The sequence below is a fragment of the Ammospiza caudacuta genome, chromosome 20, assembly GCF_027887145.1.
Source record: "Ammospiza caudacuta isolate bAmmCau1 chromosome 20, bAmmCau1.pri, whole genome shotgun sequence".
Classification (NCBI taxonomy): domain Eukaryota; kingdom Metazoa; phylum Chordata; class Aves; order Passeriformes; family Passerellidae; genus Ammospiza; species Ammospiza caudacuta.
The window spans coordinates 12,144,372-12,169,034 of NC_080612.1; the positions used below are offsets into that span (position 1 = coordinate 12,144,372).

The 24,663-nt window shown below is 44.0% G+C and overlaps 1 protein-coding gene across 4 annotated transcripts; it reads right to left on the minus strand.

Annotated features, from left to right (window-relative positions):
* Positions 1–1,128: 1,128 nt before the first annotated feature.
* On the minus strand, positions 1,129–24,433 carry LYRM9 (LYR motif containing 9). Of its 4 annotated transcripts, none has more exons than XM_058817930.1 (5): positions 24,404–24,433; positions 13,668–13,740; positions 2,986–3,127; positions 2,300–2,392; positions 1,129–1,284 (listed from the first exon to the last, which is right to left on the minus strand). In XM_058817930.1, the coding sequence occupies exons 2-5, from the start codon at positions 13,670–13,672 to the stop codon at positions 1,267–1,269; spliced, it is 258 nt and encodes an 85-aa protein (XP_058673913.1). In that variant the 5' UTR covers positions 13,673–13,740; positions 24,404–24,433; the 3' UTR covers positions 1,129–1,266. The 4 variants fall into 4 exon arrangements, with proteins under 4 accessions (XP_058673913.1, XP_058673912.1, XP_058673915.1 ...); XM_058817929.1 differs by lacking the exon at positions 24,404–24,433 and adding an exon at positions 23,849–24,186; XM_058817932.1 differs by lacking the exon at positions 13,668–13,740 and having other exon boundaries at positions 24,404–24,407.
* Positions 24,434–24,663: the final 230 nt, after the last annotated feature.

Below are 24,663 nucleotides of genomic sequence, written 5' to 3' on the forward strand. Positions count from 1 at the left end.
CAAAAAAAATGTACCTAGGTAGAAAGACAAGTGGCTTTCCTTACATGGAGAAACACCTACTCTGTGGAGAAAGTCCATTACCTTCCTGCTTTATCTGAAGTTAAGCAGAAGGCTGGCTCCAGCATAATACTTAGTATCATCTGGTGCAGAAAAGGACTTGAGCAGGAGAAATAAGGGGGGTAGAGAGACGAGAACAGCATTAAGGAATAGGTAAAACAAAGACAACAAAAGTTAAGGGTGCATAAGGGTGATGCGAAAGACACGGGAGCAGAGAGAGGAACAGTAGTGGCGATGGCACAGGGAAGTGTAACAGAGAGCAGGAATTCCAGGAGAGGCGGGCTAGCAGAGAGAAGGAAGTTTTTTGATAGAATACGTTGCGGATTTCAGCGGCGGCCCCATTTCTGGTGCAGTCTTGCCAAACTCCCCTCGCCTCCAGCGAGCCCGGAGCTCATCCCTGCCCCGCCCTGCCCCGGCTCGCCCTGCCCGGCCCCGCCCTGCCCCGGGACAGCGGCGCCGGGCGGCACCGCCACCTGCCGGCGGCCCGCCGCAACTGCAGCCGGACGGGCACTGCGGGCACACCGCGGGCCTGCGCCCCGCTGCCCTCCCTGGGAAACACAGCCCGGCGCTGCGGGCGGGCTGCTCCACAAGGACACGGACCCACTGTTTAAAGGACATTTATTATGTGCTGCAAGGCCTTGTGAAGCCTCTGAGCTGCAGAGCATCGCACAGGGTACAGACCCAGCTGAACGGGCACAGACCCTATTCAGCTGGCACTGACCCCACTCAGCTGGCACTGACCCCACTCGGCGGCACTCTGACAACACCAACCATCCCAGCAGAGGCCGATGTGACCCAGCAGAGTGCCAGCCATAACCAGTGTCACACACACAGAGGATGAAATGCTCAGTCCCCAAATCCACGGTGACTGATGCACGGGCACCTTGTCCCCAGAGAACCTGCACAGCAAGCGTTATCACACGCTGCTAGGGTTGAGCCAGGCCTAACAGTATAATGGAATAAGTTACTCAAATGTTAGGCAAGCTTGGGATTTAACATAGAAGTTCACGATTATACAAAGCAATTTACAAAATTAAATTTCTTCAGAAATACTAATTTAGCTTCATGACATCCCAGTGAAATATAAATCATTGTATTTATATTATCCAAGACAAAACTTCAGGCAATAATTCTAATATAGCACTGTGCTTGACTGCAAGTCCTCTAAGGATGTTTACCAGTGTCCTCCTTGGTTTCATCCTTCCTCTTCTACTTCTGGTCTTTATACTGAAAAAAAAAAAGAATTTTTTTTTTGTGGGAAAGGGCACATAACTAAGTAAAAGTTCATACCAACAAGGATTTACAACTCTTCTTCATGATCCACATAAATTTATGTCCATTTTCTTTAAGTTAGATTGAAATTTGGTAGGCTTTCACTTTGCAGTATAAAACAATAAATCAGGCACAGTTATTGACTAGATTGTACCTGCTGGGATTTGGTTACTGCTAAAATATCATAATCTGGGACTAATCTGTGTTTGCTCCTGTAACAATTCTCATTTGGATCTCATGGACTGCCAGAGAGAAGGACTTAACAGTCACTTAGTAAATGAAATCACAGATATTTAGAGAGAAAGTTGAACTTTTGACTTGTTTCTTTATGCACCGTGTTAAGGTATCACACTCCCCAGCCAGACTGAAATCCCAGGAAGCACACGTGACTCTCAGCTGTCTGATGGAAACCATTCTCATTCTTTCATCTGAGAAACAGTCTGACAGCACAGGGGCAGATCCACTGAGTGACAACTGTGCACTGGGGGCCCAGCACCACAGCTTGGCCACTGTGTGGTCTATCCCTGATCTCTGCAGACATGGGCAAGGTCCAAGGAAAAGCAACAGTAGTTCTGGAAGTTCATGTAAATTGTCTGAGGATAGATGCTGTTAGGAAAGCAGATGATGCATAGCAAGATGTGGCTTGCAAAATGCTGTATTTTAATTTTTTCTCCTACAACAGTGATACTAGCCACCACTGCTGATAATTAATAGAATTCTACATGGAAACAAAGACTTACACAGTGACCAACCTAAATTGTTATTGGTTCTGAAAAAAACCCACTATTAGTTTATGTTGACTAAGAGAATTTTCAAACAAAAACTGTCAATCACAGATCCCTCCTGGCTGGGTATTTCCTTTCACCCAGACACTTCAACATCCAGGACAACAATTTGCTATTCAGAACTTGCTTTCCAATGTTTTCTTCTTTGTTCTGAAACCAAAATGCAGACAGTCCCAAGCACTTACTTTATTCATCACCCAGTCAGCATCTTCAATGGCTCTTTTAATGATCTGCTGGATTCGCACAGGATCATCTTCATCAGCATGGACTTTGAAACTCTGCAACATTCCAAGTGTCACTGACTTGTCAACACAACAGTTGTCAAAATAAAGATAGCATTGAAATCTCAGAAAAATATTTGTTGCAAATGAATGGATGGTCTAAAAAGGTAAAACTACACATTGTAACACCTGGCCATATGGAATTTTATGTTAAGTATTCTACTCCTTTCATACATCAACAACAAAAACCCCAGAGAGCTTCAATTCAGAACAACTGAAATTGCCTGGTATGTTAAAACTAGAAAGAGGACAACAAGTATGATCAAAGGCATGAAATTACTTCCATATGAAGCATAGAATATGAACAGCCAGATGAGATTTACCCGAGTGGGGGGGATATATAAATGACTGACATGCAACCAGTAGGTTCTACCATAAAATATGTGTTTATGGAGTAAGTAATGACTGTTCACTCTCTTGACTAGCAGAATTAGAGATGAAAGCCAAGAAGAGTAGGTTTCAGACTCAAAGCAAACAGAAAGAATGGGTCCTGCACTCGCTCCCACTATAACCCTTAGATGCACTAAGGTCCCCAGGCCGCAGGGGAGCCGCTGTTCTTGGCCCAGCGGCAGAGGAGCCGCGGTACGCACCTGGCGGATGGCGTGTCGGTAGTGCTGCTGGATGTGCCCGGGGGGCAGGCGGCGGCAGCAGCGCAGCAGGTACCGGTACAGCTGCACCGAGCTGCGCACCAGCTCCGCCTCCGGCAGCGGGGACATGGCCGGGCCCGCGGCTCTGCAACACACAGAGAACCGAGCGCAACACCGTGAGCGTGACCGACAGCACGGAAACAAACCGACAACGGGAACAGGCCCGGCAGAAACTTTAGATTAACCCCAACATGAAATGAATGAGAACTTGCTGAGGTTACGGACAGACGCGGGCTGGCTGTCACTGCTCAAGGGAGTAAAGCACAAAGCGCAGAGCTCACTCCAGAGGATCGCTCCAGACTGCCAGTGTGACTTTCGGTGAGTGCCCAAACCTGTATCACAGCCCACAGCCAGGATCCTTAATGTCCTTCAAACTGCCAGCGCTTTCCTTGAGCATCCCTAGCAGTTCATCCACATGGTGCCTTTTTAGAATGAGGATGCTCATAAAGACTACAAATGGTGCTGGAATTTAACAATATTTCACAGAATCACAGAATCACAGAAATTCAAGGCTGGAAGAGACCTATAAGATCATCAAGTCCAACCCATGTTCTAACAATTCAACTAGATCATGGCAGCAAGTGCCACATCCAGTCTTTTTTTGAACTCTATTTCCTATTTTCTCATTCTGTCAAGAATTTCAAGGCTTCAGATGGAAACAACACAGATAAACATAGGAGAAGACAGAAAGAAACATTGTTAGGTTTGAAATTTTACATGTATTGGTAACAGCAACAGGAAAAGAACAAATTTACCAAGTTTCACTTCCATAACTATATTTACATGTCGTAACAGTAAGTCCATCCAAGTCCTATAAAGTGCTAATCAAAGACTGTAAATGCCTTGTCATTTAACAGATGGTTGCCATCTGCAAAGAACTAAATTAACATTTGGAAAAAGGCACTTTTTACATCATTACTCTTAAGAATAGAGATAATAAATAAACAACTGAATAATGAAGTAGGTGCACGCCATTGTTTTAGCACCATTATGATACCTACTCATTATATGAAATAATTTTTTCCTCTTTCATAAGTAATTTAAGTCCTTTAGCCAAATGTATTTCAGAGTACACCATGACAGCTATTACATGCCTGGGCTGTATATTTGCACAGACTCAATCTTGTTGCAGTGGGGAAAATCTCCTCTCTATGCACCTATAAATGCCCATCATAATGGGATCCAAATACCGCCAAGCTTCAAACATTCCTTTCTTGTTTTCTTCCAATGTTTTTCTCTGTAAAATATCCTTTTCTCTTTGCAGTGAAACCTATGCTGGCCATCAACTCCATGCATTTTTGGTTGGGATTCATTTCATTTTGGCATTCAAGCTGGGGAGGTGATTACATGCCCAACAGTCAGCTGAGAGATCCCTGATTCCCCTTCAAGCAGCAGAAAGACAAGCAACTTCAAAATGTGACTCCTAACACAGACTGAATTATTCCCTGTCCTCCTCTCCATGAGAGAGAAGTTTTTATCATCCAAAACAGAAAACTGGAATATGTAGTTGGATTCAAATTGATCTGTACCCAAATTTAACTTTACACGCGTTTTTTGGGCATGTATTTGGGCGCATATTCTTGGCTGGTAAGAATTTGTATAATTCCACTGACCCTAAGAACCCAACCCTGCATTTCACATATTCCCACTTAATACAGTGGGAAACATCCCAAAATTCAATACAGATCCCAAAATACACTTTGGGACCACAGCCAATTTGTGAAGTTGTTTCTAGGCTTTGATGCGTAAACTCATCATATGTCACTGTGCTCTAATTAAACCTAAGGGGTGCAATAGATTTCCTGTCACAAATGCAAAGATCCCTCACGTGCTGGGACTGTCCAGGGCAGCTTGCTCCAGCACACAGAAAAGCAGCTCTGGGAGAGAGGAAGGAACCAGCCATGGAAACATATGGATATGGAAAGATGAAGCTGATCAATGGAATTGAAAACATTTCACCACAGATAATTAGGAATTTTCCACTGCAGTAATTTTTCATAGGAAAATGATGAGCTGTTGAATTCAAATTGTGTGACAAATACATTTGCACGGATGAATTTTTTTCATCCTTCGCTTTTCATAAATACTGGACTTTCTAAAAGGTTTGAAGATGGAAATCTTCACCGCATCTATTATCAAACTTAAATTCCTATGGGGCTCTCATATTGAAATTAAAAAAACAAACTACCTGAGTTCCAACAGATTCACAGCTCCAAAAATGCTTCAAATGCTGTGATATGGGCAAGTTTCACAGGTAAGTTTATCACAAAAGATCTATGTTTTTCTTAGGATGTAACTTCATCCATTGAAAACTTCACTGGAAATCTACCACAGCACATGGAAAACTTCATGGCTGTTTTTAAAGTGGCTGTTTAATAATAAATAATCTCATGACCTGCCCATTGTTGAGTTCTAAGATGCTGGTGCCCTGTACAAGCACACCTCAACAGGGACTAGACCCTGACAACAGGTAATGCTACCCTCTGCTCTTGTGCACCCTGATGCACTGGGGAATCTGCACAGCCTCTACTGTGATTTGCCCCTTCCTCGGCACAAAGAGGACAATGAAGCACAGTGAGAATCTGCACTGTTGCCTTTTGTTCTGAAAACATCTCCCCTCAAATCCCACAAATGTTACCAATTTTATCTGCCACGCAAAAACCCTCAACCTCATAAAATCTGGCTATAATCCTGACTAATAATGTAAATCTCCCTCTGATAACTTAAATATCGTGCACAGCACAACAAACAAACTATGTACACCGAGAACTGTTGAGTCAGAAATAAAATAATCCGCTAATTGTGCTTTTCTGGAATGGATGACTGTATAATGTCCTAATCAGAAGGCTGAAATCACATTTGCATTTAGATAAAGCCCTGTTCACAAAGAGACAAGTATAAAAGGAGACACTGAGACTATTGTGGCATTTCTCTGCATTGCATAATCATTTATATTCCTGATAATGATATTCAGATAGCGAAGCAAAGGCTGACTAAAGCAAATTAATCTTCACTCTGCATTAGCAGGTTTGGCAATTGACCCTGTGCACAGCAGAACCCTGATGAAGCTAAGATGACACTATGCCACTGCTTTCAGTTTACTTTTTTTCCCTGCTATTGTGAGTGTTTTTCAAGCAAATCCCCACAGTTCAACAGTCATGATCCCAATCCCTCCGAACTAGTTAAACAGCCACCAAAGCTGGGCTCCAGAGACTAGAAGTGTTAATTAAAGGACTGCAAGAGTTACCTGAGCTGTTGCTATTTACAGGTTGGCTCCTCCTTCCTGCTCAGCCCTCTCTTTCCCCAGTATACAGGCTAGAGATGTGTTTTACTACTTTAAAGTATTACACCCTCAGAAGTCTTAACTCAGGAATTTATGATTCCCCATCCTTGTCAAACTTCACGATCTCAGGAAAAATAAGAATGCCAAAATAACAAAGAAATTTGAAGCCTTGCGAAACCTCTTTAACCACAAAATATCTTAGTTCATGTTGTGACATCAGTCCAGGAAGGCATCCAAATGAACTGCTGCTATCCAGAAGGTTCTTCCTCTCTGCTCACATCTGTCGTCCCTTGCAGGTTTCCCAGATTCAGGTCCGTGAGTCCAGCCCCACGTGCCTGCAGCAGGGGCAGAACTCCCCTCTGTGGGCCACAGCTGCCCTCACTGCTCATGGCACTGTCACACCTCCCCTCAGTCCCCAGTGGGTCACGGGAGCGCCTGGCACGTCCAGGGCAGCGTGAGGGGCTCTGCTGCCCCAGGCAAAGCAGCCAAGGTCTGTCTGTCCATGCGTCCCTGCCTGCTCACAGCACTGAGAGGCTCAGAGGGCTCGGCAGCCCCAGCTCCCTGCAGCCCCAGCCCTGCTGTGTGCGTGAGCACGGACAATGCTGCAGTCACTTCCAGCAGCCACGTCTCGCTGGCTCTCATTGAGATCCTGGCTCTGATGTGATCGCTTCTGACGAGCCGGGGCCGGGCATTGTTGGGGTTTTGTCCTTTCTAAACACGAGCTGCAGAGTGCCCTTGCATGAGTGATGGCAGCCAGGCCTGTTCACTTCTATTTCTGCTCCTCTGCCCTTTATGCTTTGATTGATGCACGAGGCAGAAGCAATGTCAGGTGGCTCTGCAGAACAATTTGGGGGGCACAGCCCTGCGGTGTAAAGTTTGCTTTACACAGTATTTGTAGAGCACATGAAGAGTTAAGAACTGGAAAATGACAGATCCTGAAGATGTCTTTGTTGACAAGGAATCACCACTGCTTGGACACCCTTCATGCAGTTCTACAGCATCAGGACCCGGCCTAATGCTATTCAACAATGTCACCAGTTTAAAAATATAAAACATAATAAATTATAATATAAATACAAAATATAGAATTGTAATTGATAAAACTTGAGAATGACAGAGAGGGCTAGAGCTGGGCATAATGGCTACTTGTATAAATTAACCAAAGCCACAGGGCAGATGTCTTACCTTACACTCTGGTTTGGTATCACACAGCACAGACATGCAATACTGCAAATAAAACACTCAGGCTTTTGCAATCCTATACCAATGAGGAAACATGCTGGCCATGCTGAGGCCAGATTACCTTGTTCTGTATAATTAATAAGCATGATCAGACTAATTAGAGTAACATTCTTTGGTGCATACTCACTAGTGAGGACAGGAACCTTCCTGGTTTAGGTGCAATTCAAACTTCTCCACTTTTTTCTCCTGAAAATTATTCTCCTGGCTTAAAGGAAATTCTGAAAGGCACAGGTTCAAAAGAACTTTTTCTTCTCAGCTCTGAATTGCTCAGTTCAACTGAACAAAATTAATTTTGTTCACAGTGGCCAAATCTGTACATATTTACCTCTGGGATCATGCTTGAATAAGAATTATCAACTTTAAGCCAAAACCGCCTGTTCATTCCTTTCTTGTAAATATTGTATTTTGAAACGATCCAGTGCTTAGTTCCGTTTCAGCAATTGTGATTCTCCCAACTACTTCATGTCAGTTAGTGCAACAGCTTTCTGGCTGAGGTTGTATCACCTTCTGAAACATCCAACTGGGCACCAAATAAGCTGCCACAACTGTTCTTGACAGACAGACACCCAGCTGGCAGCATAAGGCATGGAAGTGCCTTTGAAGGGCAAAACTGTCAGATTAATGCTGTCAGATTAATGACCACATTAACTCTATGGACTATGGCTCAGACAAGCATGGGAAGAATAGTAAGTCTTACATAAGGTTTTTTAGTGGCTTCTCACTCTTCAGGAAGGACTGAAATTGGTTAAAGTTTATTTTACCATTATTCTTTAACACATGCTTACTTTGCTCATGCAATTCAACTTTATAATTTTTTCAAGGAAAAGTCAAGACAGTAAATCAAGGAGCTGTCAGTGCAGAAAGAGCTCTTAGGAAAGTACAAGAATTGCAAACATCCCACTCAGCTTACAAGGGAATAAACCCTGTGCAGTGTGACCTCTCCTTTTCCTGCTCCCCCAGCACATCCCTTCCAGCCCTGGCTGTGCACATAATCCCTGGATGGTGACAATGGGGCTTGTGCCCTGCCCAGGGATCGACACCTCATCCTGGAGTTGTCCTTCCCAGCTCACATTATCCTTCACTGCAGTGTCAGGAACAACTCAATGTCTATTATTCCAAATCCACACCTGCTGAAATTTAGCATCTGCCAATCCTTCACTCTCAATCACAGCAATAATCTGAGCCAATCCCTTTCCTGGCATAAACCCTGTCTGTGGTGGAATTAAACCACGGATGAATTTGACCCACCACATCCTGAGCAGAATCCACGTTCCTGGAGCAGTGTTTACAAGCAGCAGTATTACAGGACATGTAAGTCTGGGAGCCTTTAGCCTCTTAGGGGGATTGGCCCAGCTCACTAATCAGGGATTGTTTCCATACCGACAGCTAATCAAGGGCAGATCCTGCCATGTCTTCGGGACACTTCTGAGCTCTTAAAGCCACAGCTCAAGTTTCCCCCAAAACTTCACTGTCATTCTCCAAGGCCTAGTCTAGCTCAAAGGCAATCTAAGGAAAAGGAAGGTGTGGGCAGTGAGAAGCTCTCACAAGTACAGACATCCCCTAGAACCCCACAGGACATTTGCTCTCGGTGGTACAGGGATTGCTCTTCACTGATTACGCACAACACACCACCTCTATTGAGTAACCACACTAATTTAGAGCTCTTCTGAGTAACTGCACTAATTTAGAGCTCTGGCAGAGATGAAGGGGGTGAGAGAGAACTCTTTTCCCTTTGCATTTATCAATACTCATCTGAGTGAACGAGCATGGCAGGACAATTCTGAGTGGCAAAAGCATTTGATGGAAATGGAGCTGCCTTAGGTTTCACCCATGATTCTGGTCTGTTTACATTTGGTGAAACCTCAGGAAAAGGGGGATAAAAGCTTTGGTTCAATCGAAGTCCTGGTGGTAACCTCCAGTGCTAATAATTAACTCAATTATGCTGAATTAATTTGATATAATTATCGGTGATGAAGCAAAGACAGCGACCCAGAGAAACTTTGAGAGACAGGAAGAACAGAAGTCCTAACAATACAAAATACCCTATTAATAGCATATTTTTTCCCTCCAAACTGAGTCAAAGACACAAAATGAGTTCATTACAGTCATCTGGCTTCACTCAACCCTCCAAATTACCCCCGTACCCAGACAAATAGCTGTGAAATCCAGCAAGTGCACTAGAATTACAGCAGGCCCTGACGAATTTGACATAGCACTCAGCACAAGTGTCTGTCCCCATCCAATTACCTAAACAATGAAGATTTAATAATACATTTAAGAGATCCACAATGATTCTCCTTTAACTGAAGATGTTAATTAAGAACACTTTTCTGTTGTACTGTTGTCAGTTGGGTGTTTTTTTTGAGGAACAATCTGGAGGATGCTGCTTATGGAGTCTTTTCATTTGATCTGCAGTTTTTATCAAGTATTTTCAGACTTATTCAGTTCAAAACAAACGAATCCCAGCTATAAAAACCAAACATCTACCTTTTTCCTCCCCCATTTAATATTTCTGTGATTTGCTTTGAGAGTATTACAGAAATGCCTTCCCTGCTATGAAAATACACACATTTTTACTGAGGGTTTTTTAATGCTTATGTGTTTAAAAAGAAAAGAAAATGTCAGTGGAAGCAAAAATCAGATGTAGTTAAGTCTTGGGAGGTGGGTTAAATGACAATGAAATCCAAAGAATTCTATGCCAATTACTGCTGGAAGCAGCACCAAACGTCTCAGGAGTGTGCCCAGCTGCCTCAGCCTGCAGGAAGCACCCCTGGCCTGTTTCAGGGTCAGACAAAGCCTTCAGCACCCGAGCCCCCCCAGGGCAGAGCTCCCCGGCAGGACACAGCCCCAGGGCTGTCCCTAACCCCAACAGGACACAGCCCCAGGGCTGTCCCTGTCCCTGTGCACCCCAGCAGGACACAGCCACGGATGTAGCACCACGGATAGTCCCTGCCTGTTGCAAGGAATTTAACACCCGCAGCATCACTATATTTAACGTTTTACAGTCCTGCAGGACCAGTGACATGCACCCAAGGAGACCTGGGTGCCTTTGCTCTCTGGCTTCAGCCTGAAATGCTGTTTGACTTACCCCGTCACAATGCTGTAAATACACAAGTTTCCAAGCTTCTACTGCATTTTTATTATCCTTGGTGACAAGAATAAAAATATTACCTCTATCATCACCAATTGCTTCTGAGGAGAGATTCCTAGTGCTTCGATGTAAGAAATGAATAATATTTTTCCAATTTGCTAAGTAGGTGCTGCTCACACGCCCCCAGATCACTTCCTCCCTGAGTTCTGCTGGTTCTCAAACACAGCTGATCTTTCAGAACTCGATTTAATTGCCACCAGGCTCTGATCAGACTCATCAGTTCAAAGCAAGCTCCATTACATCCATAATTTATGTATTTGATTTCAACAGATCCTTTTGTGCCCAATAGTAAGGGGGCAAAAAGTGTTTTCCATGGGGAAGATGCTAATGTTTTCTTAAAAACAAGTTTAAAAAAATATTATTTCTGTAGAGACACCACATTTTAAAGTGGCGTGAGGAATTTTTCAAAGGCTCCAACACTTATCTGGACAGTCACTCAAATTTTGTCTATGCCTCGTTCCTACAATCTCTTTCATTTAGAGAGCTGTTGTTGCTGCACGGGGACACATCCTGGGGAAGGGCAGGCACAGGCTGGAGGGAAGCACAGCTCCTCCTACTTCAGCCAGCACACAGGAACGAGCTGCGGGCTCACCCAGCCCAAACGCACCCCGTACCCATCTGACACACGGGGGTGTGTGCGAAAGCCAGGAGCTCGGCAGCCCCTCCCTGCCAGCACCCCGCCTCCCCCAGAACTCCCTCTGCCCACCCCAGCCCTGCTCTGCCGTCACAGCCTTCATTTTCCCTTTCATGGATTTTTGCTTGAAAAAGCATCACTGCCTCGATTGTCTATTTTCAGCCTGTATTTAAGAAAACCCTTTGGTTCCATTTGTAGCCACATCCTGTCTCAGCCTCCCCCTCTTTTTGTTCCTAAATATAAGGCTGATGCAATTTGATGTGACATGACAAAATAGCACATTTGCATTGGCAGAAACTTTCTCTCAGCAGCAGTAATTAAAGGGAGTAGATGAGACATTGCTGAAATTGGTGTTTATTTAGCCTGGAAATAAAAGGCTTCAAGATGTCTTGAGAGGGATGTTCAAGTGAGTCACGACCATGAAACTCATCAATGAGTGCCGCCTTCTACAGGCTTCCTTTCTGACAAAGAAATGGTCACTGAAACAATGTCATTGATTTAAAGAGAGTAAAAACAGAAATCAGAGTTCTGTACACCATATTCCTAACCAGTGAAAATTATTTCATGTGTTTCTTGGGATTATAAATAGTACCAGGACACTTGTGGTTCCACGTAAGACAAGGCCAGTCAATCTCTAACTTTAGAGCAAAGGCTCTCTCAACATGAGAGGAAAACCAAGATCTCATTGACCACATTAAGAATTAGGCACTTAAATATCTGAATTTTTGATCTGAGATGAAACAGCAGAGGACAGGTACTCACCTTCACTTACAACACAGACTTTTATTAATTCTCAAAGACAGAAATCCAGGAACAGCAGCCTGAATCCTGTAAGTTCAACAGGATTCACATTACAGATTAAAATTAATCTACAAAACTCATGAAATAATTTACTGTGTCCAGTTTTGCTGAACAGATGCATAGCAAACACCCAACAGGGTCAGGTAATGTCAGCTTTCTGTACTCTGTTCCATTATTGATGACAGCAGTAGAACACAGTAGTGGAAGAAGAGCGATATTTAGAAGTTGTGGGGGTTTTCTTGATATTGAGAAGGTAAATTTAGTTTACTTAATCCATATGAAGAATTCAGGGAAAGGTCTGGTAGCTGTTCCACAGGCCACAGGATTTAGTAGACATAATATGGTTTCAAGTGAAACTTCCTGCTCAGGAGCATCTTCCCTCTCCTTGTGCACACAAGGCTATTCTTTCAAACCCATCTGTGATCAGCTCAAAACCGGCAGCCCACGTTTTGAGCAGGCTCGTTTCCATCCTAACACAGATGGCACCAAGAACAGGGCAGGCCAGAAAAAAATCAGTTTGCATATTATGCTTCAGTTTTTATGGGTCAGATTACCATTCAAAGCCATCAAAATGGCAACCCATATGTGATGTGTCTGCCATCGGAACTGAAGTGATACACCATCAAAATCTTACAGGGCTGATTAGACAGCATTTGATTAACCATTGACTAAACTCTGATATTTAAAAGTAAAGACAGTTTCCTTCCCAAGAATTTTTTCACTCTGACAGACCAATAAAATTGCTTTGGTGAGTCAATAAGGAAAAGCCATTTTGCCATCTTCATCCCTGAACAACTGCATCAGCACGGCTCTCTTGGCAGAAGGGAGCTCAGCTTCTATGCCAAATATTCGCTTCCTCCGTGAGCCAGGTGCAGATGTTGGCTATGTCATCTGTTCCAACTTCTTTGTTCTACAAGCCAGAAAATTGTTCCCACAGCTTTGGGGAGAAAACGGGGATCTGAAGAGCTCTTTGCATGCTTTCATTGATGGAAGAACATCAGATGTTTTAAAGAAACTCTCTCAGAAATAAGAAACGTGTCATTCCCCCACTTGTGACAATTAACGCACAGAAAGCCGTGCCCTATGGATCCCAAAGGGATGCTACAACAAGGTCAAAGCCATGGCATTCTGTTCCCAGCCTCCTCCACATCCTCTGCCTTCCTGCAGTGCCAGCTACAGCCCATGCCCTGCTCTAGGGAGGGCATTGTCCCAGATGCTCCAAAGACTCTGCTGCCACAGGGATAGGGTTTAAAGTGGGCAGGCCTCTTCTGGGAGAAGTCTATTGAATAGTAAAGGGTATTGGAAATGTCCCACTATGTTACCAGGCACCTGGAACTCAACTGCCATGCTGATGGCCAGGGCCACCACCCTGTGTCACACTGCCAATGAGAACATTCTTCATTTACACATTTTTTCAGCCCTCTAGCCTCTCTACACGATATTTTGCTCAATGCTGATACTTCAGGTGCACATTCTCAACCAGATACAAGACACACAATGAAAAATTCACTTACAGCATCCACAGCAGAGGAACTTTAATTATCTTCACAGATTAGGCCTGTCCAAGTCCAAAAGTAAGCAAGAGACCTGCAGAGAAGAATCAATTTTCATTATCTGTTTCTCTTAAACTCGCTACTTGAAGTGCCATTAATAAAGAAGTGCTGAGAAGCCCATCCACAGCTCAATTTATCCCTATGGGAGCTTTCACTTTTGTCTGACCAGTTACATCAGACAGGAATGTATGACTTTAACATGAACAGGCTGTTGCTTTCAGTCATCTACTCTGAAAAGCTTAAAAAAATATACCCTACAAAAAGATTTAAGTAGAGAGAAATTCTAACTGAGGAGAACTGACCCTTCAATATTTCCTGATAAGAGTTGCTGGAGGTAAGAAAGCATTTACCTCCTTTAAAGAGGTAAACCTCACACTCAGAACTCTGTACAATGACATAATAATTACTTTACAGTATTCTGCTTACAAAAAACTGCTTTGGACCGAGGCAACAACAGACGGCACACAAGAAACTGCTTTTTCTCAAATACTCAACTGTACAGTGAGTAAAGCAAAGCAACTCATTCTCTAAAGCCAACACTAATTTGTTTATTCAGAACCTCTCCTAAGTTTGTTGAAGTCAAGCAAACAGATTTCTCTGGCTATGCAAAGACGTCTGGATCAGGTTTTATCTCAGATCCTGTCACAGAGATTTTCAAAAACTACTTAAAACAAAAGTCCTGGAAGATAACAATGACAAAGACTCTGAACTGATGTGTTTTGCCTCCCTTTGAAAGACAAGAGTCTTTGAAAAATCTAAGGCAAACTCCCAAGCACATTTACAAACACATGGATCAAAGACAGCTGTTGCCACAGATGATTCTTTTCCCCCCAAGTATTTAATAGTAGCACAACTTGGTGACATGTGATGATTGACAACAGCTTGGGATGTTCAAGTTTTGGTATCTAATGTCAGCACTTGTATTTGCCCTCTGAAGGCCATATCAAGATGCTCACAGGCACACTTACTGTAATAGGCAATATGAAACAAGAACCCAGAAGAACAGATTCAACTTTAAAAGCTCATCCTGAGCCCACTGACACTTCCTAGCTCTGGTACAAGAACTAAACACCTTATTTTCATCCATCACCTAAATTTTCCTTTGTGAGAGCAGAGGACCTCTGATAAAGATCTTGGCTAAGTGCTGCAGAAAACATTGTTAATTAGCACTTAGCAGATATACCTGCAGTTACTATCCCACCAAGACATTCACCACGCCCTTTCAGAAGTGCAGTCCTCCTCTGTTAACTCACAGCCAATGTAATACCCAGAGAGCAACACAATTAACTTCTCCTTAGGCTGATATTCAAACCAGCAGTTACTTCTATAATTCACTTAGCAGAGCATCAAGCACCTGGGCTCAGAAAGCTTTCCAAACCTACTCAAATACACCCAGCTGAGCTTTGGGAACACAACAAAACAGTAGCTCTGTTTCATTGTTCAGTGATAACCAGTGCTTAAGGTCTAACTTGAATTTCCACTTTGGAAGTGTCTTTTAAAGAAAAGTTCATGTCAAACTTGAGGTTCCTTTGTGCTGCCAAAATGTGTAAAGAGCACTGATGTAAATGTGAATTACACTCTTGACACAGTTACTAACTGGTATATGTTAGTTAAAGCAAATAATCTCCAACTTGCTGCCCTATTTTTACCTACTAAAAGCCCAGTGCCTTCTTGTGATCCTCCAGTGCAAAGCTGACCTGCACTCAATCCCTTCTGTGCATCAGACTGGTGACAAGATTCCTGCATCTTCATATGCAACCTCCAAACAGCTGCAGCCTGGAACAATGCCTACATGATAATGCTGATTTTATATAACCTTTAGAAACAGATAATAAAACTCTAGTGTGCCTCTAAAACATGTTTGAGAAAAACAGGCTTACTCCATGCACAGACATACTTCCAAGCAAAACTTGGGAGCCTGTGTTCATTCCTTTCTATGAGGGAGCAACATAGAAAGCAACATTGCAGTTCAATTTCTTATTTATCCTGTATCATACATGCTCGCCATATCCAAAAGGAATAAAGAAATGTGATCTGTAAAGTCTTTACACTTTAATAAAGTGATTGGTAATAATGTACTGAAGGTAAACAGGTATAAATCTGCTGTTTCTAGCATGCTAAAACTTATTTATCTGTTTGTCTTTATGGAAATTTGTTTCAGAGGGCAAAGATCAAAGCCACGCACAGATTATTTTTCAGAGGGCTGCCAATGTTTGTTCATGGAATGAAGAATCCCATTTATTGCGTTACAGCCCTGTCTCTGTAAGCCACAACTCTGCTTCCCACTGGTGTGAGAACAGGACCAGGAGCAGAATCAACTGCCCTGCTCACACCTCTCCTCCCCAGCACGAACCGGTCAGCTTCTACTGAGAGAAACATTTCCCTAACAGTCTGACCAGGCTTCTCCCTCGTTTGTTTGCAATGAAAGAGTTAATATCTGTGACCCAAATATGGAGACCCATTTTAAACTTGCTGAAAATTGCTTTTTAATCCTAGCTCTCGAGGATTTCCTTTGAAACCATCTGCCATGCACGCTGGGTACTCTTTCCCTGTATATATGCAGGATTACTATAATATGGATTCTTTTGTGTAACTTAATACATTTCAACATATTAAAAAATTAGTTGAAATTTCCATTCTTTTCTGATTTCAAGTGCCACAAAAATGACTGTACAAGTCAAAACCACTGACAAAGCCAGCACCCATATTTATCTTATTTACTGCAGTATTTACCTTGCAATTCTAATATTTAGTCAGTCTGACGTTGGCTGGGTTTAAGGAATAGTTTTGAGTTATTAATATAACTAACACACATGCTTCAAATCAAGTTCAAGAATTTTGCTGGATAGAAATGGGTTTAATCATGTGCTTTACCATGCTTAAATTTCTTGTGCTTACTTTCAAGTCTGGAAGACCAAACATCATAATTATTAGAGATCAGAAAATATTTCCTGATATTATTTCAAATCTATTGCCCAGCTTTTTCTGTTTTCTTGCTACAAACCTTTATGCAATTGCATTTTTATAGTACATATGCTGAAGAGAAATAAAACCATCACACTTGTAAATAAACTGAATTTTAAGATTGGCACATGCCTCTATGTATATTTTAGCAAATATCCAAAACTTAAACCAAAGAAAGTGTATTGCTTACTATCACAATAATCACGGCTAGAGTGATTGAAAATAGCAAACATTCAGCAAGCTAGATTTACAATCAATTTATTGAATCAGCCTATAAAGAAAAAAAAATCTAAATCCCAGCACAATTATCAAGCATCTTCAGAGTGAAATACTTTTTTAAAAATGTGATTTCCCTGAAAATATTCTGAGAATAGAAAATAAGGACAATTATTTGCATGGGTTTAATCACATAATGTGACATTTCAGGAGGCAGACAGCTGACAGCCTGTGAACTTCTTTGTTCCACAAAAACACATCTCAGAGCACCAAACCTGTGCCTGGGCTTCCTGAGCAGCCCTGGGTGCTCGCTCACATGATTCATTTCACAGCCACTCACCCAAGAGCTAATGCAAGCAAGCGGCAATGCAGAATCCCCCTCCAAACCAGAGGGAGGATCCTGTTCCCTTTGATGCCTTTTCCCTAGAAAGGAGTTGTGTTAGATGGGATAAAAATATACAGGATAGATCTACACATGCAGATGTTGGGAGAATATAGAGAGGAAAAAACAAGCAAATCATTTTGTTTCAGCAGTAACAGATGTTGAAGCATCATCCTGCAGACATGTTACTTTTAATACAATACTGCTCATAAAGTGAGGGGGGAGGACAGAATCAATGCCCAATTACCCAGTTTTTTCAGGGTTTCCATTTTAATGAGCTTCCTGGATGATTCTGTCCTTTTAATTTTCCTCTTCTAATAATCCTATCAAATTAGTTTTGTCTAAAACATCAGCAAAAAGAAAATCAGCTGTCTAACAAAATCCTAAAATTGCTGGTAGCAGGTTCTTAAAAATGACACATTATTCATCATTTACTTGTGTATAAATGCAGAGCAATTCCCAAGATCCTACAGCATTGCTGGGATTAGACTTTGAGTGACTGAAAACAGCCTCATGTCCCGACACATCTGCTAATGGCAAACGGATAGAAACAGACTAACAGTGCAATGGCATTTGCAGATAGATCAGTGCTGAAAAAACAACCAAATGCAGAACAAATAGATTAAAGCCACCTTTCTGTGGCTAAGGGAGGGATTAGGGGAAGCCTGGCCTGCATTCCAGCTGCAGACTAACCTGCTTTCCTGCCAGACTGCATCTGCTACTCCCGTTACCAACAGTGGCAGTGACTTCCCACCTGCCACCTGGCCATGCGAGGAGCTGGAGACACCAGGGGTGGCCATGGAGCCACTGCTGCAGCCAGAGAGCTCACAGAGCTCACATCCCCTGAATCCACCAGGCAGCAGAGCCCAAAACAGCCCTGCACGTCCTCTGCAGTGAACAGTGCCCGGCCTCGCAGCCAAGGACAGGGCAAGCACGAGCAAGAGCTCCAGTGATGGCACCCACAACCTCTGAACAAAAAACGTCAAGACAAACCCCCAACAGCCATAAATGTTTACTGAGCAGCTTCCTTACAACCCACTGGTCCCCCAATACCACAGGAATTAGTGATGCAGAACTAATTGATACAAATCTCCTGAGGGGAGAATTGCTGCTGGTTATCTCAAGACGAGAAATTTAGTTGAGAAGGATAAATTGGACAGACAGCTGAAAAGCTTTAGTTCTCCTGGTAGGAAAGGAATTGATCTGGTAAAGAAAGCCCTTAAAGCGATATTATCGTGTCAAAAAAACAGAACTAGGAAAAATATTAAGAGTCTTAAGATAACTGAGAAAACCCTGAAAACTATGTTTGTATGAGTACAGCTAATTATTCCCACCTTCACACAAAAGATGAAAAACTGAAGATGTCAAAATTTTAACATTTCTCCTAGTTAAACTTATGTTATGAATATAATTATGAAACTGCTATAAAAATCCCTGTTCTTCAATTAGTGATTTAATTTTTGCATCTAGTATTTTTACTTATCAATTCCCCTTTCACCAAGTTGAAGAAAAATATAAGTATTCAGATATTCACAGGCATGTCAAAGATTCTATTCATGATCCTGGCAAAAGGTTGTATCAGACTTTTTCTGGACTAATTTTACTGCCCAAACCCTCAATTCCATTAATTACATCAACAATTTTTTTGATAAACAAATAACAACAGTTCATGTGCATGTCACATACGTCACATGTGCAGCCTGCATTTTTTGCTCCGAAGTGCACATATACAAGATATACTTTCTTAAAAACATCAGATTTCAATTATGAAGGATTATGAAGCAACAACACAACAATGAATTCTCAAAATGCACCTGCAACCCCTGGAGCATTGGCTCATCAAGTTGTGGGACTTCAGGACGTGAGCTCTGCGCTGTACTCAGGGACAATGGGATGTCACAGCCCAGCAGCTCATGCCATCCCTGCTGCTGGGCCCAACGCTCTCCTGAGGCTGTCAGGAACCAAACACCCCAAACTAGCTGAGGGTGGAAAAATCTCAGCAAGAGCTCCCAAACTAACCAAATTCTCCATGTACAACCAATGACTCTTTTCTGTCTGACCACAGAGACAGAGCTTCCATCACCGGAACCAGTGACTCCAAAGTTCCACGGAAGGGAAGATTTCCAAAGCTGCCATCTTCCTTGGACAGCAGGTTTGAATTGAGACAGGAACTGAAGTGCATGATGTGACTCAGTGCTGAGTTCAGCCTATCCAGGCTGTGGCACACCCCACCAGCTGGGAATCTCTGCTCTCCCCAGGGGCCACAGCCACCCTGAACCTTAGACAGGGTAATTCAGAGCACCTCTACTCAACTTGTGGCTTGGCATTGTTTTGCCTACCAGTTTACTCCAGAAACAGTGGATCATGGAGAACAAGGTCAATCAACATGGGACATACTTAAATAAGCAGCAAACAGCGATGCAACTCTTGGAAAAAACATAAATGTACCATCACACAGAGATTAAAATCTTGCATTGCTTTTTGCCTGGAGAGGAGGAAAAGGAAATAGCCTGCTTCTCTCCCCTCTCCAAAACCCATCATTTAGGGATGCTGCTCGCACAAGGACAAGTGCCTTGTGGTGATGCTTTCAATTCTGCACCTTCTAGGGAAGATAACACACTGTGGAGCTATTTTAAGAACATCTCATTCACAAAGGTCTCCAATTCCGTCTTCAGAGACACAGACGATTTTCTTGCTGCTTCAACATCTTTACTGGCTTGACATTTGCTTCAGAGGGAATTCATTTGCTGTTCCAACATCAGAATGGAGCAAGAGCAGCTGCCAGGAGAGGGATAAAAGGAAACGCTGTCGACAAAGAGCAGCAGGGTCATTTCTGGTGCAAAGAAATATAGAACAGAGAGAATCACAGAACTGACACTTTCTCCAGAAAGCAGCAGGGGATAAAGATGTCCCCTCTGCCTCCTGCAACTGGTGTTTGGGAAGGGACTAAACAATCAGGCTTAAGTTTGTAAATGACTAATTATTACAAACCAACTGTAAGCCCCTGAGCATTCCCAGGTAAAGCAAAGTTCATGCTTAAATGCTGCAGTCAGCAAAGAACTCAGCAAGTCCTTCAGAACTCTCAAAAGAAAACACTTCTGGCTACAAAGCTCTGCAGAGCACAAGCTCAGTGTTTAGGAGGTGACATTTTTGGAATGATTTCAAGCTGCAGTGCCAATCTTGACCATCATATCTGTAGATGGAGCACACTGGACAGACTTGGGGCAGGGCTGTGACCCCACCACAAAAAACTGCTCAGCAAGAGCCAGAGGGCTGATGAGCCAGGGAGGCAACAGAGGTACCTGCAGAGTCTGATATCCAACATCAGGGAGAAGCTCAGTCTTGGATGACACCATCTGTCACTCACACCAGCTGTCCCCTACCCCATCCCAGGCACATCATGCTGCCCTGCTGCAGGAAGCACCATCCCATCATTTCACTGCTGTCCAAGGCAGTGCCACATTCCCCAGTGCTGCTCCAAAGAGTCACCCTGCCTGTTGGCCTGACTGCCAGCCTCATCAGGGGTCACCTGCTCGGTTGGATCACTCCATTCTTTTCCCTCTATCTTACTAAAATGTTGCCCTGAGTAGGGCAAGGATTTGTCTCTCATTCACAAGACAAGCAGATCCTGCCCTCCTCCTAGATGAAGGAATATTGCCATCCTTTCAAAAGTTAGGAGAACCAAAGCTACAAAACCAAACGCTACCAAAGCTAAACCAAAATATTCCTTCCCCCGCTCCTCTCTGAATTTTATTAATGGAGGAATTTATTATTTTCCAGTTTCACAGATAAAAGGTTTTAAAGACAAAAACTCTGGAAAATTATTCCTTGCAAAGAAAAGTGCTAATGTACTTGATTAACAGCAATTTTAATCCCATGATATTTCCTGTATATGCTTATTCTGTTGCACATTAGGATCACAGTTTATTTGGAGCGTGGTATTTATCTGACTAACCAAACCTGCTCAGATTCACAGGCATGAGCACCATGTTTCTGACACCTTAAGGGCTCCAGCATCAGGATTTATGAATTAAATATTTCCAGGGTGTTATAGAACACTGAGGACTGTATCCGCAGTGTTACATCAGGGTATGTGTGGGCTTGTCAAACACCCACATGATAAATTATCAATAGTGCAGCTCAGAGCACCCCTTTTGAGGATCAGAGACAAATCTGTGCATTTTATTATGCTTTGTTCCACTTAATGTTATTTATTTCTGCATTAAAGGTTCACAAAACCCCTACATGCCTAACTGCTGAAGGATATTCATACACAACACACAATCAAAAGACTTATTCTAATATTTCAAGTCCTGTTTTCACAGTTAGGTCATGTGGGATAAGAAAAAAATGCTGACAAGTTATGTCTGGAACTGGACAATTACATTTTATATTGTTCAAGATGATACAATCTTTTGTGTAGAATTTTAAGGTTAAAACACTGCTGAGGAGCATTAAAGAAACAGGACTAGCTGATTACAAAGTGTCTACCATCCCTTGCCTGTATGCAGAGCACTGTCAAGGAGATTATACCCCTGCAAACCAAGTGTCAAATCCCAGAGGAAAATAAATCTCTCAAGAGTCAGAAAAGACTAAACTTGAAGCTGTGGATTTTAAAAAATGAACAAGTGTGAGCCCAGTGTTTCTGACGCACAGTACTGACTTCTACACGCAGTAACAGACCTCTGCTGAGGAAACAAAGGGTCCATTAGGTGAGCACTTTACAAGTTTTGTGTTTTCTTTACTACTCTTCTGTTTTTTCCTTACACATACTTCCCTATGAATCAACTTGACCTTGTCCTCCTTAACCTTCAGAGCATGAGCAGCCTAAAAGCAGTTGAACGGAGAGCTCTTAAGTTTCAGAGTGTGACAGAGGCCAGGGACACCAGCTGAAGCGTTTGTGAACGCAGTGTGCAAGGCAGATACACTGGGCAGGGTGGGCCACCCAGCGTGGCACCTGACAGAACTCCATCTGGGCACCAAGATAAGTGCATCCCTCACCAGGCCTCGCCTCACTGAGCGGGGCTGCTGCAGCTGCCAAGGGCAAACAGAACAACGTGGCTGCAGCATTCTGAAATCAATACAGTGGGTCCCAGATTTTACCAACACTTCACAGATGGAAGCTGGGGAGTGCAGTTTGGAGTGATCTGGTCAAGGACTGTCAGGAAACACGTGCCAGTGCCAGGACTGCAAACCCTGCATTGCTGCTGCTGAGAATCCACCAGCATGACAGCATCTAACGACACCTTCAGGGTACTTCTAAGGCAAGACACTTCTTTACCCAGTAAAGTACCTGACTGAACAAACAGTTAAGGTGACACTGTGTGCTCAGACTTGAATAATGGCACTGAGACACTGACCTGCAAATACTCTGAGAACCCAGCTTCCCATACAAGGATTATTAGGCCACTGCTCCCTTTTACTCCTTGAAAAGGTTTTGCAGAACAGAAAAGTCCATAATGAAAACGTGTGGGAGAGTTTTAAACGCCTTCCAGTCCTGCCAACACAGCCCTATGCCCTTTTGTACCCACTTCTTTCCTTCTCCCCCACACCACACCCCCAGAGCCCGAGGGGAAGCAGAAACCAGGAGAACCCTTGGGGTGCGTTGTATTCAGACCCAGCTTGTTATCAGCTCCCACAGAAACCTCAACCAGACAGCTACAAATGTGAGTGCTAAATAAGTATTCTGTCTCCTCTTCCAAGAGGTGATATAAAATGGCTGTAAACCAAAATTTGCTTGTTTTTTTTTTTTCTTAAGTGCAGTCTCTGTTTTTAAAATGGTGACATGACAGCAAAACTCTGATATAATTCCAGACTGGACTATTAGTAACCATATTTCCAAATGCAACAGGGATAGGTTTAAGGAACCCATCTTCAGTCCTGCAAGACTTTTCTTGATTATATTCTTGTAAAGCAGGCAAAAATTACCAAACCCCATTGTTATAAAGTACCCCCAAGGTATCAAACCCATTCTTGCAAATATTTTGCACTGAGGTTTTGGGAATCACAACAGGCTGTCACATTTATATTCTCTCTTCCTCCCCCTGCACAGGAGCCCGATACCGTCCAGTTTTCAGAGACAAACAGAAAGGACAGGGGACAGGACTGCACCTTCGGGGACCTGCTGGTAACACCTCAGCACTGCGTCTGTCCTGGCACAGCTCTGCTGGGCTCTTTTCTGCCAGGACAGGAGCCGGGGGCAGCGAAGGAGAGGCTGTCAGCTCGCTCCCAGCACAGCACCAGCAGATCCCCCCTCAGCCCCTGAGTGCCTCTGAACAGCTCCGTTCAGTTACCTGAAGGAACCTCTTTATCACCTTCACGGTAATTTAACTCTACCACTATGGGAAAGGCTCCAGTAACCTGGGAGAGTTTTTCTGAGGTAAAACTATTAATCAGATATGATTAATATTCACATGAGAAAATGGAAGGTGTTAAAACTGTCGAGTTTTTACCCACTCCTGTGTTTTAGGGAACACTGATGCCTTACGCAAAGACACTGCAGTCCCCAAGCATGCAGATTCATAACGTGAGGGAACTAGAACAACAACCAAAGAATATTTCGGTCCTGGTTAACACGTACCTCGCAGTGTGAACACCCTGAGCGTGTTCTGAGCACACTGAAGGGAGCCTCGCAGGGACGGCCTCGGGCAATGGGCCACAGCCTCGCTGCTGGGAGCATCTACACCCTCATTAGCGCTTTATTCCCTGTCCTGCCAAGGGGAGCTCACGCGCGCCGTGACAAGGTGCCACCAGCTGCTGCCACAGCCCAGGGGCCTCGTTGCCCGCCCCGCATTCGCCGCTCTCCGGTCCTTAGAGACTCGAAAAACAGGCCCAAAGCCCCGCAGACCCTCACACCCTTCGCGGGCAGCCCCCGTCGGCCCCCGTGCTGCGGGACCGGCCCCGGCGGGACGGAGCAGGCTCGCCCCGCAGCCAGCGGGACCTGAGGGCACCGTGACCCGGGCGGGAGCAGAGAGGGCACAGAGGAGCCGCTGGCGGGCACCGGGACGGGGCAGTCGCAGGGCACCAGGCCGGCGGGACCCGGCAGGACTCGCAGCCCGCCCTCACAGCGGCTCGCGCCCCGCTTCCCGCCGCCCCCTCAGCGCCGACAGTGACCCCGCGCGCGCCGCGTCCTCACCTCAACCCGCCCCGGGCCGCTATTGGCCTCGTCCGCCGCCCGTCAGCAGAACTCCTCCGCCCATTGGCCGCTTGCCGCCTGTGGGCGGGCGCAACGGCCGCTTCCTCATCCGTCACGCGGCGCCGTGCTCCGTGATTTGTGGAGCGGCGGCTCCTTCACCGCCCACCGGCTCCGACCACTGGTGAGGAGAGCCGTCGGTCTCGCCGCCGCCCCGCCTCCCAGTGCCATTGGCCCAGTAACCTCTTTTCTGGCTTTCGTTC